At 61.8% G+C, this 14,748-nt stretch overlaps 3 protein-coding genes across 4 annotated transcripts; 2 read left to right on the forward strand and 1 right to left on the reverse strand.

Moving 5' to 3' along the window:
- Nucleotides 1-374: 374 nt before the first annotated feature.
- UBE2M (ubiquitin conjugating enzyme E2 M) lies at nucleotides 375-3,338 on the forward strand. Its single transcript, XM_022564888.3, has 6 exons — nucleotides 375-702; nucleotides 1,893-1,987; nucleotides 2,110-2,148; nucleotides 2,261-2,364; nucleotides 2,674-2,737; nucleotides 2,823-3,338. The coding sequence occupies exons 1-6, from the start codon at nucleotides 594-596 to the stop codon at nucleotides 2,961-2,963; spliced, it is 552 nt and encodes a 183-aa protein (XP_022420596.1). The 5' UTR covers nucleotides 375-593; the 3' UTR covers nucleotides 2,964-3,338.
- Nucleotides 3,339-3,974: 636 nt separating this feature from the next.
- Nucleotides 3,975-6,874, forward strand: CHMP2A (charged multivesicular body protein 2A). 2 transcript variants are annotated; one of them, XM_022564883.2, is made up of 6 exons: nucleotides 3,975-4,143; nucleotides 4,904-5,095; nucleotides 5,998-6,177; nucleotides 6,251-6,381; nucleotides 6,472-6,533; nucleotides 6,652-6,874. In XM_022564883.2, exons 2-6 carry the CDS (start codon nucleotides 4,928-4,930, stop codon nucleotides 6,777-6,779), a joined length of 669 nt encoding a protein of 222 aa, XP_022420591.2. In that variant the 5' UTR covers nucleotides 3,975-4,143; nucleotides 4,904-4,927; the 3' UTR covers nucleotides 6,780-6,874. The 2 variants fall into 2 exon arrangements, with proteins under 2 accessions (XP_022420591.2, XP_022420592.1); XM_022564884.2 differs by having other exon boundaries at nucleotides 4,030-4,143; nucleotides 4,882-5,095.
- A 665-nt stretch (nucleotides 6,875-7,539) lies between these two features.
- Nucleotides 7,540-13,913, reverse strand: TRIM28 (tripartite motif containing 28). Its single transcript, XM_022564814.3, has 17 exons — nucleotides 13,294-13,913; nucleotides 12,847-12,959; nucleotides 12,488-12,620; nucleotides 10,693-10,828; nucleotides 10,500-10,616; nucleotides 10,286-10,400; nucleotides 9,981-10,127; nucleotides 9,763-9,877; nucleotides 9,575-9,681; nucleotides 9,448-9,484; nucleotides 9,320-9,365; nucleotides 8,987-9,239; nucleotides 8,580-8,899; nucleotides 8,378-8,501; nucleotides 8,209-8,295; nucleotides 7,993-8,130; nucleotides 7,540-7,898 (listed from the first exon to the last, which is right to left on the reverse strand). Exons 1-17 carry the CDS (start codon nucleotides 13,640-13,642, stop codon nucleotides 7,722-7,724), a joined length of 2,514 nt encoding a protein of 837 aa, XP_022420522.2. The 5' UTR covers nucleotides 13,643-13,913; the 3' UTR covers nucleotides 7,540-7,721.
- Nucleotides 13,914-14,748: the final 835 nt, after the last annotated feature.

The following is a 14,748-nucleotide window of genomic DNA, read 5'->3' on the forward strand; positions in this document are numbered from 1 at the left end:
CGGCTGCGCAGGCGCACAGCGCAGGCCGGGCGGAAAGAGCCGAAGCGGGCAGGCGGCGGAAAGAGCCGAAGCGGTGGGGCGCCCGAGGCCGTTGCGGACCTCCGCGCCGAAGCCGTTGCTGCCGCGGAAGCCGACCCTCCTCCAGTACACGGCCGTCACCACCGCAGCCCCCGCCTCCCTGTTCCGACCCGAGCCGCAACCCCCTCGGGAAGGGAGCGAGTGAACGGGCCAGTGGTGCGGCCTGAGGACCCCACGTCCGCAGCCGCAGCTGGGCCTGAGGACACCGGGGCGGGAGAGGGGGAGGAGGGAGCGGCGGGTGGGGGCGGGGCCGAGCGGACACGAGAACAGCCGAGTGGGCCCGAGTGCTGCCGAGCGAGGCCGAGGCGCCGGGCCAGGCCGGAGCCGACTACGGGAGCCGACGCGGGCCGCGCGGTGGGCGCGGAGCGGCGCGGCAGGCCGGGCGGGCGGCGGCAGCAGCCGAAGAGGCCGCGGCGGCGGGTCCGAGTGGCGGAGGCGGCAAGGGCGGCGGCGGCGGGGGGCCGGGTGGCCGGGGTCCCGGGCCCCGCAGGGGCGGCAGCGGCGGCGGCGGCAGGATGATCAAGCTGTTCTCGCTGAAGCAGCAGAAGAAGGAGGAGGAGTCGGCGGGCGGCACCAAGGGCAGCAGCAAGAAGGCGTCGGCGGCGCAGCTGCGGATCCAGAAGGGTAAGGAGTCGGGATGGGGGTGGAGGTCGGAGGTCAGGGCCTGGCTTGGGGTAATGCGGTCGCCAGGGGTCAGAGGTGTCAGAAATGGAGGGGCCGCGGATGTGGGGATCGGAGATCAGGGCCTGGGGATTGAGGGATCAGGGGTGGAGTAATAGTCACTGAAGTGGTCAGAGATGCGGGGCCGAGGATGGGGCACTGAAGGTATTTGGAAAGCCAGATGTCTGATATTAGGGACTGGGAATCTGAGGGTGGCAGTGTAGTGGGGGGACCGGGAACTCGAGAGTCTGCGGGGTCAGACGGGAACCTGGGTGAAAGGCAGAGGAGATATGGATAGTGGGGGCCGAGGATTGAGGATCCGAGTGGGAGATTTAGTGTCTTATGCTGGGGTCAGTGGGAATCAGAGTCAGGCGTGGTGAAGTACGTTCTGGGGCCTGGGTTTCGTGAGTCTGGGGGGGGGCGTCACATGGCAATTTGGGGTTTAGGGTGACAGGAGGAGGAGGGAGGGACAGTGGGTGCCAGAGATTAGAGATAGGAGTAGAGTTGGGTTTAGACCATGGTGCTGGAGATGCTGGAAATCTTATAGTCAGAACAGTGTAAGGTAGGAGGGCTGGGAACTAACAGATCTGGAGGTCAGATGGGAACCTGGGTTTGGGATGATAGGCAGAAAGAGGAGTATATGGATCGTGGGGACCAGGGATTGGTGGGGGGATGATTTAGGGTGTGGAGGGGGAATAAGGTCTTTGAGTTTGGGCAGATAATTGGGGACTCCTCTAGAAGGTGGGGGTTATGGCCAGGGATCCTGGGTGTGGGGTAGTCAGAGGCTCTTGGAGGGCACAGGGGAGTGGGGGCATTTAGGAGCTGGGTTGCGGGGGCACCCAGCTGTTGGGTGCTGGGACTTAGGGCTGTGGATTCAGAAGAGTTGGAACTTACCCTGGGCCAGGAGCTCAAGCACAGTCACAATTGAACATGTGTGTTTGTGGTGTTCTGTAGATCCAGAAGAGCCTGCCTGGAGACTGGGGAGCAGAAAGAGCAGGGAGAGGGTTGGGGATGTGTCCCACTGCCCAGGACAGAGCTGGGGTCCTGGAGGAGGCTCTATGGAGGCTCTGCTGTTACCTGCACCTGCTCTGAACACCCCCCTCTCTCTCCCTCTTCCTTTCTCTCTGTTTCCCTTTTCTGCTGTGAAAACCTAGACATAAACGAGCTGAATCTGCCCAAGACGTGCGACATCAGCTTCTCAGATCCAGACGACCTCCTCAACTTCAAGCTGGTTATCTGTCCTGATGAGGTGAGGGCACACTCAGCTGGACTCCCAGGCACGGCGGGTGGCCCCACCTCAAGTAGGGATACCTGGTTCACCTGCCAGGCCTTGCTGGATGGGATCCCAACTCCTCTTTTCTTCCTTCACAGGGCTTCTACAAGAGCGGGAAGTTTGTGTTCAGTTTTAAGGTGAGTCTCGGTGGGCCGGGGTGGCTCCCTGGGCTGAGGAAGCAACAGCTGAGGCCCCGGCCAGGCACTGCTGGGGCATCTATCCACCTCCCCTCTCTTTTCCTGGAGCCAGGTGGGCCAGGGTTACCCGCATGACCCCCCCAAGGTGAAGTGTGAGACGATGGTTTATCACCCCAACATTGACCTCGAGGGCAACGTCTGCCTCAACATTCTCAGGTGAGGGCACTAGCCCTCCACAGCTCTCCCCAGCCCTGCCTGCCAGGCACCCTTCATGGCCTTGCACTACACCAGTCTCTGTCCATTCCTTACCCCTTGTGGTGTGTGTTCCTCTGTCTCTTCATCTCCACGTTTTCTTCCTCGTGGCTTGACCTTGGCTTTCTCCAGCGTCTGTCCTTCTCTGCACCCTCCTGCTAGCTTCTCCCATCCGCACTGTCCCGTGCCCTGGGCCTGATCTGTCCGGTCCCAGCAGGGCCTCTGGCGGCTTCCCACTCACCAGCCCCTAATCATGATGTTCTCTGCCCACAGAGAGGACTGGAAGCCAGTCCTTACGATAAACTCCATAATTTATGGCCTGCAGTATCTCTTCTTGGTGAGTAGGGGCGGGGGCGCTGGGGCTGGGGGAGGTTGGACTTCTGCCCCTTGGGCTTGTTGACCCCCACCCATACCGGCCACAGGAGCCCAACCCTGAAGACCCACTGAACAAGGAAGCCGCCGAGGTCCTGCAGAACAACCGGAGGCTGTTTGAGCAGAACGTGCAGCGCTCCATGCGGGGTGGCTATATTGGCTCCACCTACTTCGAGCGCTGCCTGAAATAGGGTTGGCGCATACCCACCCCTGCCAGGGCCACCAGCCCCGGCATCCCCTGCAAATATTTATTGGGGGCCACAGGTGGGGGGGGGCATGGGGCAGCCGGTGGGGGAATCCCATGCCCTGACCTGCCACCCCTCCCCGCCACCCGCTCCTAGTTTTTTTTTTTTTTTTTAAACCACCATGTGATTGAGGTCGGTGCTGCCTCCCCCGACCCGCTCAGCGATGGGAAATGAATTGGCTTGTCTAGCCCCACGCTGGGTGCTGTCCAGCCCCCCTAATCTGGGCTCTGGGGTGGGAGGCCAAGGGTGGCTGGGCACCCGGCACCCCACCCCTGCACCACTGGAGGTCCCGCCAGGCTATTAAAGGGGAATGTTACTGCATGGCCTCTGCCTCTTCCTTTTGTGGGGTGGGAGGGGCAGGTGATGTCCACCAGGGCTCCTGCAGCAAGCGTGATGGGAGTTGTGTGATCACAGGTGGCATTAGGGCCCCCCCCCCCGCCCCCGCGTCAGCAGGCTGCCCAGTGCCTGGGGCAGCCCTGGGAGTCGTGAGGGGACCAAGCCGCAGGCCTCGGCAGGGTGGGATGAATCCCACTCCGGAACAAAGGAGGGGCAGGATCCAGTAACCACAGGCTTCCTGGCCAGTAAGCCAACATACAAGAAAGTCCGCACCATCTCCTGTTCTGCCCCCTTCTGCCATGGGAGGGCCTGACGAGGAGAATGCTGTCTGGTGCCACCGGCTACCTGAGGTCCAGAAACATCAGCGAGAGTTCTGGGTCCCTGAGATGAGCTGGGCCCTACAGTGGGTAACGTGGTGGGGTGCAGGGCCTCTGGGTGGCTGCCCGGAAGGGCGCCAACCCCGCAAGGACCAGGACCAGGACTCCGGCCGTGGCTCGGCTCCCTTAGGCTGGACTTGAACCTGTGGAACACCGAGTCTGCGGCAGGGACACGGAAGCTGGTGCGCATGCGCCTGGGGCCGGCCTGGTCCCCGGCGCGTGCGCACGCGCGCTGTTGTCCCCGCCCAGCATTCCGGGCGCCGGCGGGGCGTGTGACGTCAGGTGGTTTAATCCGGAAACGGCGGCGACCGCCGACGCGACAGAACCGAGGGTCTGTCGTTGGTGGGCGCTCCGGGGCTCCCAGCGAGAAAAGCGTGACCCGGAAACGGAAGCGAGTCCCTGTCGCAACTCCGGTGAGTGGCCCCTACTGGGGCGCGGGCCCTGGGTGGACGCGTGGGTGGCGGCGTACGAGGGCCTCGCCCCTCTCTGGGACCCGGCCTTATCATCAGAGGACCCCATGCTGTCTTGCCTTCAGTGGTCAACACCCCGAATGGCCCCCCAGGCTTTCCTGCGTGAACAAGGCACCCCAACACTTAGCATCCCTCCCTCTGTACAGGAGTCCGCAACCCTCCCCAACCTTATTCTCCGCGCCCAGATTCCCTCGGCATTTAGGACCCCCGCCCCAAACCGAATTCCATGCATACGCTGTCAGCTTCAGGGCCGCCCCCATCCACCCTGTTTCTAGCACTCGCAGCCTCCACCTCCTCCTGGCAGGGACCCTCTCAAGTGCCCTGTCCTTGGCGCTCAGGGTTCCAAGTGCCCCCTACCCCCGTCAGCCCACACACGGCCATCTCCAGTCTCAGTCCACCGAACACGCTAGGGCCTCATCGCAGGGTCTGCAGGACGAGGTGGACGCCTTGAACCTCTGTGGGGGCACTGTGATGGAAGAGGGGTTGGGGTGGGCACGTTGTCCCCACTCATGTCCCTGGGGCTACCCAAGTTCCAGACTCCACTCTTTTGGCCTTCCATTCACGCCTTTTCTCCCTGCTCAGCCCTTTCCATTTTGGGAGTCCGCATCTGTCCCTGCCCATACACAGTGTGACCCCAGCTCTGCCTCATGCTCTCGTTTTGGGCCTCACACCACTCTGCAGTAAGGCTTCACACTTGCCCTAGTCCTACCGGTGGGCTCCTGCGGCCATGGACCTGCTGTTTGGGCGCCGGAAGACGCCGGAGGAGCTGCTGCGGCAGAACCAGCGCGCCCTGAACCGCGCCATGCGAGAGCTGGACCGTGAGCGACAGAAGCTAGAGACCCAGGAGAAGAAAATCATTGCAGACATCAAGAAAATGGCCAAGCAGGGCCAGATGGTAAGCTCGATTGGGCACAGCCTGGGACACAGGCCAGTGCTGTTGCTTGTTCAGACACTGGGGCTGCAGCAAACTGGACATGCTGAGCACCAACAGGGAGGTACTTCTAGGGAAATGAAGGGTTGAGTGGGGCTTTCCCTAGTTTCAGGGTCCAAAAGGCTGCCTCTGTGGAGGTGGTATCAGAGCCAAACGTTGAGTAAGGAAGAGAGTGAGCCCGTGAAGATCCAAGTGGCAAGTGTGTCAGATAGAACAGCAAGTGTGTCAGATAGAACAGCAGATGCTCCATGAGAGTGATGGGTGAGCTCAGAGGAGTGGATGTGGGCCAGACCACTTGGAATCGTGGGCCACAGTGGGAGCCCACGTGGCATGGGATGCACTGGCCCTGGGGGCCAGTGAGCAGAGAGATGGGCACAGCCTGAACTGCTGGGGAGCAGCACCTTTGATGGGCGACAGAGTTTTGGCCTGAACAGCTGGGTTGAGGTGCCATTTCCTGGGATGGGCAAAGCAAGGAAGAGCTCTGGGGAGGAAGTGAAAAGGTGAGGTTTGGAAGTGTTCATGTGTGAATCAGGATCCTGTACTTGAGGTGAGGGCCTGTGTGAGGTGGAGGGAGACACACATTCTTTGGCCAGGAGAGAAATTCAGGAATGGGTGTTGACTCTATAGACATGGAGAGAAAAGGACCCCTCAAGGGTGGCCCCACCTTTCTCCCTCTCATTTCTGGAGCAGAGATGAGAAGCCCGCGGAGGAGTCTGTGCAGTGGTGACCCAAGAGGCCTGAGGGCGAGAGGGAACAGTGGCCAGTGGGAACAGGCACATAGGAGCCCCTGAAAGCCTCAGTGGGCATGGTGGAGTGGCAGTGAGCATACTCCCAAGGCTGGCTCACTGCCACCTGTCCCCTCGCAGGACGCTGTGCGTATCATGGCAAGAGACCTGGTGCGCACAAGGCGGTACGTGCGCAAGTTTGTGTTGATGCGGGCCAACATCCAGGCTGTGTCCCTCAAGATCCAGACACTCAAGTCTAACAACTCAATGGCACAAGCCATGAAGGGCGTCACCAAGGCCATGGGCACCATGAACAGACAGGTGCGCCTCTCCCGATCCCCCTCCCTACCCCTGCTAACCTCAGGAGCCAGACTCACCCTCCTCCCACTTCCAGCTGAAGTTGCCCCAGATCCAGAAGATCATGATGGAGTTCGAGCGGCAGGCGGAGATTATGGACATGAAGGAGGAGATGATGAACGATGCCATTGACGATGCCATGGGTGACGAGGACGATGAAGAGGAGAGGTTTGGAGACAGGAGGCAGGAGGGTGGGGACAGAGGGGATGCCTGGCCCTCCGGGTGCCTGACCCTCATGGTTCTTTTTTTTTTACCTAGTGATGCTGTTGTAGCCCAGGTCCTGGACGAGCTGGGGTTGAGCCTGACGGATGAGCTGTCAAGTGAGTGTCCAGACCCTGGGCCCTGTCCTGCGCGCAGCTCAGCCATCGCGCAGACCCTCCCTCTCCCAGCATTACTCCTTCTCGCAGGGGCTCTCTTCCTAACCCCCCTTCTCTGCAGACCTCCCCTCCACTGGAGGCTCCCTCAGTGTGGCTGCCAGTGGGAAGAAAGCAGAGGCTGCAGCCTCCGCCCTAGTCGATGCAGACGCAGACCTGGAGGAGCGGCTCAAGAACCTTCGAAGGGACTGACTGCACACACAACACACCCCCGTGCCACCCTAGGGAGCCAGCGGAGGGCCCAGCATTTTCATTGTACCTTCTGCAATAAAAGAAGTTGGGCACTAGTCTTGGGCCTGTGTGAGTGGCCTGACGTGAGCCAGGCTGGGTTAGGGAGTCTGGTGACAGGGCTGACAGGAGTTGCTCAGGCAGGGCTTGGTAATGTGTGCCACATTAGCTGGGGTATAAGACAGAGGGCTGGAGGTTTTCTCGTTTTGGCGGGAGTGGACAGACCAAGCCCACCCGTCTTCAGGGCTTGGGATGTGAAAATGAGCAGCAGACACTGGCCCAGAACCCCCAAGAAGGCAGGCTCCCCAGACATCCTGATAGCATCCCAGGAGTCCAGGCCTGTCCCCCAGGGATACACTGCCCAACTCCGCGTAGCCCAGCCCACCCAGCTCACTTTGATGAGCTGGTTGCGAGAAACGGTTCCAAACCAGTCCAGGAAGCTCTCGGGGAGAATGAGCTGCCGTGCAGCACCTACCTGGGGATTCACCCTGCCTGCCCACAGGTTAGCCTGGGTCTGCCTACCTACCGGGTGGCCCTCCTACCCACCAGACACTCCCCAGATCGCAAAGGGCCCAGGAGGGATGCTGCTCCCCACTCCCTGGACACCCAGGTGGCTGGAGACAAGTGCCCCACCCCCATCTGGCCCAACAGGGTTTGGTGAGGGATCGGTAACAGCCAGAGACCAGGCCCCCAGGACCACTGCCCCCACCAACCAAGGCCTGAGTAACGGGTGAAGTTTTTATTAAATCCACAGAAGTAAAAACCATATTGTGAGGGGCTGGGGTATGGGCCACCAAGGAGTGGGAACCAGGCCACCGGAGAGAGGAGAAGAGGAGAGAGAAGAGGGGGTGACAGGACAGAACAGAGAACAGAGCCAGGTTGGAGCGGCTCGGGGGCTGCCCAGCCTCAGGGGCCATCACCAGGGCCACTGGACAGGTCCTGGGCGCTCAGGCCAGCACCAGGCAGGCTCAGCGGCGGGGGCTCCACCAGAATGGCGGAGAACTTGGTGTCACCAAAGGCTTCGTTCATGCGAGTCTCAAAGAAGCGCTGCAGGCCAATGATGGACTGCACATCGGCCTTGTCCTGCCGGGCAAATTACAGTGGATGGGTCCTAGGTCGCCCACCTCTCTGCCCCCAGCCTCCCCTCCCCAACCCATCCCCACCCCAACAGGCTCACCTCTGTCAGCTTGTTGAACTGCTTGAACATGCGGCCCACATCCTGGGCAAACTCCTGGGGGGAGCTGTAGGGGGGTGACAACTTCTCCTGGAGACGGGCTCGAATCAGCGTCAAGTCCAGGGTGCCGCCGGGCTGATCCTTCAAGCAGAGGCCACAGGCTGAAGGTGAGGCCAAACAGCCCCTGCACCTCCCACCCTCCCAAGTCCCAGAACTCACCAGGGAGAAGGTGGAGTCAGTAGCCAGCTGGTGCAGGGGCCGGCAGGGCTCATGGCAGAAAAGGGCCAGCAGGACGCGCTCACACTTCTGCAGGCATTACATGAACATCAGAGTCATAGGGGACTTGGTGTGCTGCTGGCCAAACCAAGGGAGTGGGCCCCACCCTCACCTGCTGGTTGGCTGGCGAGAGCTTGGCCACCACACCAGTGCTGTCACCCCCATCCAGGTTTAGGCTGCCATCCTCCTCCTTCAGGTCGGGTAGCACGTGGCAGAGAGAGCAGCTCCACTCCTCCCTAGAGGGAACAGACCGTGAGGGGCTGCACGGCACCTGGCCCAGCCCTCCACCCTACAGACCCCGCACAGCCTCGCACCCTGGCACATCCTGCAGGGCAGGCAGGTGGCAGTCCAGGTGGAAGCAGAACTCGCACTGGTTGCACATGACCAGGTCACCTGGCTTCTGGCAGACACGGCAGATGGTGGCACTGTCATCCAGGGCACCTGCGCCACCAGCTGGGGCTGAGGTGCCCTCTGGAGCCACCACCTCCAGGCCTGAGCTGGTGCTGCCACTGGGTGAAGCCAGGCGGGGGCCCTCGGCGCCGGGGCCCTCCGCCAGGGCCATCAACACAGGTTTGGTCTCGGGGCCCTCAGTGGCAGCAGGCGGGGCCCCAATGGCAGCCTCTGTTTCTTCCTCCTGTGAGGAGGTGAGGGGTGTTCAGTGGGGTGCCGGCCTGGGCAGTAGATCCTCATCTCCCAGCCACAGTCACTTGGGCAGGCTCACCTTGACGATGGCCATGCCAGGCAGGGGCGGAGCGCCAGGGGCCCCTGGGGGCGCAGTCCCAGGCTGTCCAGCTGCAACAGCTGCAGCACCTCGCTCAATGACGATGAGGTTGTAATCCTCAGTGGTGCTGCCTGGGAAGACCTTGAAGACTGGTGGCTGGCTGTCAGCCGTGAGATCCAAGTCCAGGCGTTCGAGGCTCACCCGTGGCACCTTACGCATGAGGCCACTCACCTCACCATCACTTGAGCGGGACCTGTGGGCGTGGCTTGGTGTGAGCGCCCCACCCCTATGGCCACCCTGTCCCTATAACCACCAAAGGGCAGCTACACTCACCGCTTCACCCCTGACACGTGGGGCTCTGCACTCGAGTAAGGGTCATCTGCTCGGAACACAGAGAACAGGTTGGGGTGGACATAGGGCACTGCAGCTCTCCCACCTACTGGGGGGGCAGAATCACTCACCTGACCCGAAGCCATAGCCTTCCTGCACCTCCATAGGCTGTGGGCAGAGCAAGTGGACCTCAGTGGACAGGTATCCCACAGGACCCCGTGCCTCTTTCCTCCCACTATGGTCCCCTCCCTGGCTCACCTGGCTGCTGCCAGAGCCCTGCTTGCTCAAAGGCCCTGGAGCCCGAGGAGGGGCCATGGGTACAGGGCCTGTGGAGTTGGTGCCAGGACGTTCTGCCACGATCTTGCCTGCAGTAAAGAAGTAAAACAGTGTAAGAAAGTGCAGTGCCTGGGATGGCAGGGTACAGCAAGAGAAAGACAAAAACCCACCAAAGGCCTCTGCACTCTTGGTCCAGGCATTGAGGTCCCACTGGAACTTCATCTCACCGTGTGGCTCCACGGGGTCCACGATCATCTTGAGGGCCCGGTGCAGCTGGAAGTAGATCTGGGGGTGGGCAGTACATGAGCACACGGGCAGTGAACAGGGCTCCAGGGTCTTGGGAGGTGCCTACCTGGAACCCACCACCTGGGTGCCCACCAGCACACACCAGCTTCTTGGACAGTAGCAGAGCAGTGTTGTTGTCACTTTCCAGAGCCCATGAGGCAAAGCGCAGGATGTGTTCCTGGTGCTTCTGGATCTTGGTCATGGTCCAGTGCTGGCGCTCCAGGCGCTCCTGCTGCCCCTCAGTCACCTTCTGCAGGTGGAGAGCAGATGGGGTCAGGGAGGACAGAGCACTAGAACCTCTCCCCACCCGAGGAGGGCATCAGCAGCCAGCAGAGGGCGCCAAACCCCATGACGATTCCACCTGAGGCAGAGTGAGCTGCCAACAGAGAAGGACCACGCAGCGGGTACCTGGGCGTCGTTAACCAGCACACGACCCCGCTTGTTCAGTTCCTTCATGATCTGCAGGATGGCCATCTTAACGTCCACCTGCACGCGCTTCTGTACGTCAGACACTTGGCGGATCCTGGGTAGCAGGGTGGGTGAGGTCAGGGCCACTCAGGCAGGTGCTCACCCAGAGCCACCCCACCCCCCGCCCCAGCACAGCACTGGCACCCACACTTACGAGCTGCGAACCTCCTTGGTGTTCTTCTGCAATGTCGCATGCTTGTCCCCGAGGCGCTTCACCAGTGAGGCCAGGAGCTTGCGCTGGTTCCTCACAGCATCCTCCAGGAACTGGTACCTGAGGGCAGATAGAGGTGGGCCCGGGCGCCCAGCACAGAACAGGCAGAACCCACCCACCAAGCCTCAGGACTCACTGGTGGTCCTTGTGGGCGTTGAGCTGGCAGTCCCGGCAGGTGAGGGTGTCGCAACTCTCGCAAAACAGCACAAGGGGCTCGTGCTTGTGCACGTTGCAATACACCGTGCGCTCACCGTCCCTCGACTTGGCTGGTCCTGGGGAATGGGATCTATGAAGCGGGAGCTCATCCTCACCACCTCCAGCTCGAGGAGCAGACAGAGATCAGGGCCTCACTTCCTGCCTGTCCTGCAACCCTGGGCTATCTGCCGGAAGGACCCAGAGGGCCTACAGCAGTGGACAGGGAGGAGCAGAGATCCTTGCTCTCAGCCTGACCAACAGGGTCACACCCCTCTCCTTTCAGCTTCTGGAGGTGACAGCTTAACGTAGAGTGACAGCCTCTGCCAGGAGAGACCTCCCCGCTGTTCCCTCTGCTGAAACCTCCTCCAGATGGACACTCAAGAAAGCTCCTCCACCTCTGAAGCCCTGCCCCCATCCGCCACTGGGCTCCCTTTCTCCTCCACTCACAGAGGATTCTGTCCAGCAGGGGAGGGGATTCTGGCTACTGGGGCATCCCAGCACACACAACATTTGCTTTCTGGCTCAGACAAAAAGCAAATCAGGGCTTAAAGAGACCGTCAGATACATTTTCCTCATAAGCCATGCCTGGTGACCTCCCCTCTCTTCTCTGCTAAAAGGAGACCACACCATCTTAACAACCCACGGGGGAACCTGCAAAGCCTTCTCAGGCTGGAGAGATATCAGACCAGGACCCTGAGAGAGACATCAGGCCCCTGTGCTGGGACAAAGGTCCTACTGCTCAGAGCAACACTCCCCCAAAGACTAATATACCACGTTGACCCCCCAGCCCTCCCCAAAGGCTGTTGCCACTAGAAAACCGAGAACATCCATCCTCCTTTCCTCCCCAATCCCCATCACGTGTCGTTACTACACCAGCCCAGCGTGAGACATAGGAACATTTCGATACAAATAAACCGAGCCTCAGCTCCTCTAAATATTGCCCGCTCTTGCACCCTGACCCTTGCCTGGAACCCAGGACCCCCTGGAGACCCCTGCCCTTCTCTCCTGGCTCCTCATGCCCCACAGGAACCATCTCTACCCAAGTTTTCCCATCAAAACTGTCCTCTGGCCTGGCGGAGCCACAGTGTGACTACCAAAACGCCACTCATGGGGAGTCCTGGGCCAAAAACCAAGCGCAAGGCCCTCTCCATAGCACTTCCAGCACATTCACAGAAAAATCTGGAAATACCAAGCTAGGCTGTGAAATACCTGTGACCCAATGATAAGAACACTTCCAGCACTCACTGGTCAGTGATAGTCTGATGACCCTACCAGCTTGTTAAGACACAAGGCCCAAAGACCCCACTTTCCCCTACAGTGGCTTAAAACAGGTGCCAAGGAACCTCTGGTCCAGGAGGTCCCTCACATCATTGCCCCAACACCCTGCATCTCCCTATCCACACGTGCGGATCTCTCTACCACTGGAGGCCTATCCCCTGCCTAGGGGGGTTCCCTGATGAGCTTCCTCAAGCCCTCTATACACCCCCTGCAGCACCATGAGATCCCCTGTGAACTCCCCCCACTCCCTGCCTGTGGCTTTTCTCCTGCCACTGGACCTGCAGAGACTGCCCACCAGAGCCCCAGCCTCCCCCTTTTTGAGTTCTGCCCTCAGGCCCTTCAGTTGGTGCCCCGTAGAGAAGCTCCCTGAGATCCTTCCACCATCTGCAACTACCATCATAAACAACGGAAGGCATATAGAGGAGAACAGCAAGGGCAGCCCCCTGCACGTTGCATACCAGTGGAACGCACAGTGTGGTCCTTGGTGTACTTCACCCGCTGGTGTGCCTCCACACACGTCTCACACAGCGGCTCAGAGCACTCCACACAGTAACTGGTGGCCGGGGCATTATCCTCACAGCTAGTGCAGCACTGCTGAGCAAAGGCAGAGTCAGAAGAGACAGAACCACCAAACAAATCTGCATTTAGAACCAAGAAATACGACATGAAGAAAGATGGGGCCCTTACTTAGCCTAGACAACCTGCCCTAAGCTTTCTACTACGGGGACACTAAAGCCCGGAGCTGGTACCACGCTCTGGTCTAGTGACCCCTACTCATGGCCAGAGACCTCCTGGGGGTTGCTTGGGCGAGACATACCTGATTCGCATCCTGGGAATCGGTGGCAGCCTTGCTGCCACTGTCGCGCATGAAGTAATTCTCCACAATATCTTTGGAGAAACACTGCTGCTTACATACTGGACAGTCCACCACTACGAAGAACACGAAGAAACAAAACCATCGCATGGTGAGCGCATCCCCCCACTGGGCCCCAAACTCCATCCCCTGCCGAGCCGAGGCGACCCTCCCCTCTCGGGGGAAGAACCAAACCCTTCTTTTACCGAACTTTAAACAGTCGCCCCATCTCAGTACCCGGGCCACAGCCCACTGCCCACACACGTTCCGGCCACTCTTCGGGTCCCCATCCTCTCGCCCAGGCGACCCCCGCCATCGTCACGCTGGGAACCGACCCCCAGTCCCCGAGCCTCAAAGGGATCAAAGGCTGCGGGGTGGGGGAGGGGCCGCCCCCGGCCCCACCGCACTCACCAGCGCCGTCGCCCGCCGCACCTCCGTCCCCTGAGCTGTTGGCGGCGGCAGGCGCCGCGGGCCCGAGGCAGGCGCTGCAGGCCGAGTGCAGGCAGGGTAACAGGCGCGGTTCCCTCTCGGGCCGCAGGCGCTCCCGGCACACGCCGCAGTGCTCCAGCAGTTCCAGCGCCTCGCCGCCGCCCCCCGCGGGCGACGATGCCGATGCGGACGCCGCCGCCGAGGCCGAAGCCGAGGCCGTGGCCGAGGAGGCGGCGGCGCGCTTCTCGGCGCCCGCCGAGCCCTCTCCCGGGCCCGGGCTGCCGGAGGCAGCCGCTGCCGCCGCCGAGGCCGCCGCCGCCGAGGCCGCCATTCACACGCCGCCGGGGGCGCCCAGGGGGGAGGAGGGGCGCGGGGCCCGCCGCGCAGGCGCAGACGCGCTCGCCGCCAACGGCTGGGCCGCTGCCGCCGCGAGGCCTAGCGCCGCCACGCGCCGCCTAGGTCGCCGCCCGCTGCGCGCGGGGCGCTGCCGAGGCCCGGCCGGCCGCTGCCCGCTCTCCTGCCTCCGCCGCCGCCCGCGCTTCCTTCTCAGCGGCGACCGAAACCAGCGCCACGCGGCACGCGCACAACCGCTCGACCGCGCGCCCGCTCGCAGAAAGAGCCGCGGTTGGGGGGCGGGACAGAAATAACTGGCGCCGACGCCGTCGCGCACGCGCACTGGGCGCCTCTCGCCCGGGGGCGGGGCCGGGGCGGGCCGGGGCGGGGGAGGCCATGAGTACGCACGCGCCTGAGCGCGCTCCTCCCACCCCCGCCTCCACCACCCGCAGCGCCGCTCGTGCGGCAGGGGCGGGGCATCTGCGTCGTCGCCGCCGCAGCCTGGTCCACCGACCGGGCTCGCGTCCGTTATTGTAGTCCCTGCTCCAGGCCGTTTACTCCGCACGCGCGCCGGCAGTCCGTTCTTCCACCTCGATCCCCGCGCCTTTGCCCGCCTGGGGAGGTCTCCAGTTGCTGCGTCGACTAGCGTTCCCTAGAGGGGGCGGGGCCGAGAGCTAGGGAAGATGCTGGGCCCAGGGAGAGGGGCGAAGGGTCCCCATCCCGTGGAGGAAGTACTCTTCTAAACCGGGACTCAGACTTTGGGGTTTTAACCTTTTTATTGTTTAACATGAGAAACACTGAAACCTGACTAAATCAAATAGATCCCACGGGGCTCAGAATACCGAGACTGAAATCCCGCCTGGCCCTGCAAGCGCCCCTTGCCATATTTTAGCCCGCCACTGCGCTGGCCTTGATGCTTTTCAAGCGGGCGGACTGAACCGCAACAGTGGGGAAATTCTGAGAGGGAAGCAGGGTCTGCGTGGGGCGATCCATCTGTGGGCGGAGGCAGGATCTGTAGGGAGGGGAAGCCTGCCTCAGTGGGGAGCAGGATCTGCGTGCGGGGAGGGTGTTCCCGTCTGAGGAAGGACGTAGAGTGTCTGGTGA

This window comes from Delphinapterus leucas, chromosome 20, assembly GCF_059928025.1.
Source record: "Delphinapterus leucas isolate spDelLeu-1000000601 "Yukka" chromosome 20, BTC_Dleu_Yukka2, whole genome shotgun sequence".
In the NCBI taxonomy this organism is placed as follows: domain Eukaryota; kingdom Metazoa; phylum Chordata; class Mammalia; order Artiodactyla; family Monodontidae; genus Delphinapterus; species Delphinapterus leucas.

Coding starts and splice junctions, on each gene's coding strand:
- UBE2M (XM_022564888.3), top strand. CDS start 594: ATGATCAAGCTGTTCTCGCTGAAGCAGCAGAAGAAGGAGGAGGAGTCG. Junction 703..1,892: donor GCAGCTGCGGATCCAGAAGG/GTAAGGAGTCGG, acceptor GTGAAAACCTAG/ACATAAACGAGCTGAATCTG. Junction 1,988..2,109: donor TGGTTATCTGTCCTGATGAG/GTGAGGGCACAC, acceptor CTTCCTTCACAG/GGCTTCTACAAGAGCGGGAA.
- CHMP2A (XM_022564883.2), top strand. CDS start 4,928: ATGGACCTGCTGTTTGGGCGCCGGAAGACGCCGGAGGAGCTGCTGCGG. Junction 5,096..5,997: donor TGGCCAAGCAGGGCCAGATG/GTAAGCTCGATT, acceptor GTCCCCTCGCAG/GACGCTGTGCGTATCATGGC. Junction 6,382..6,471: donor GAGGACGATGAAGAGGAGAG/GTTTGGAGACAG, acceptor TTTTTTACCTAG/TGATGCTGTTGTAGCCCAGG.
- TRIM28 (XM_022564814.3), bottom strand. CDS start 13,642: ATGGCGGCCTCGGCGGCGGCGGCCTCGGCGGCGGCAGCGGCTGCCTCC. Junction 12,621..12,846: donor ATTCCCAGGATGCGAATCAG/GTATGTCTCGCC, acceptor TTTGCTCAGCAG/TGCTGCACTAGCTGTGAGGA. Junction 10,401..10,499: donor ACCAAGGAGGTTCGCAGCTC/GTAAGTGTGGGT, acceptor CCTGCTACCCAG/GATCCGCCAAGTGTCTGACG.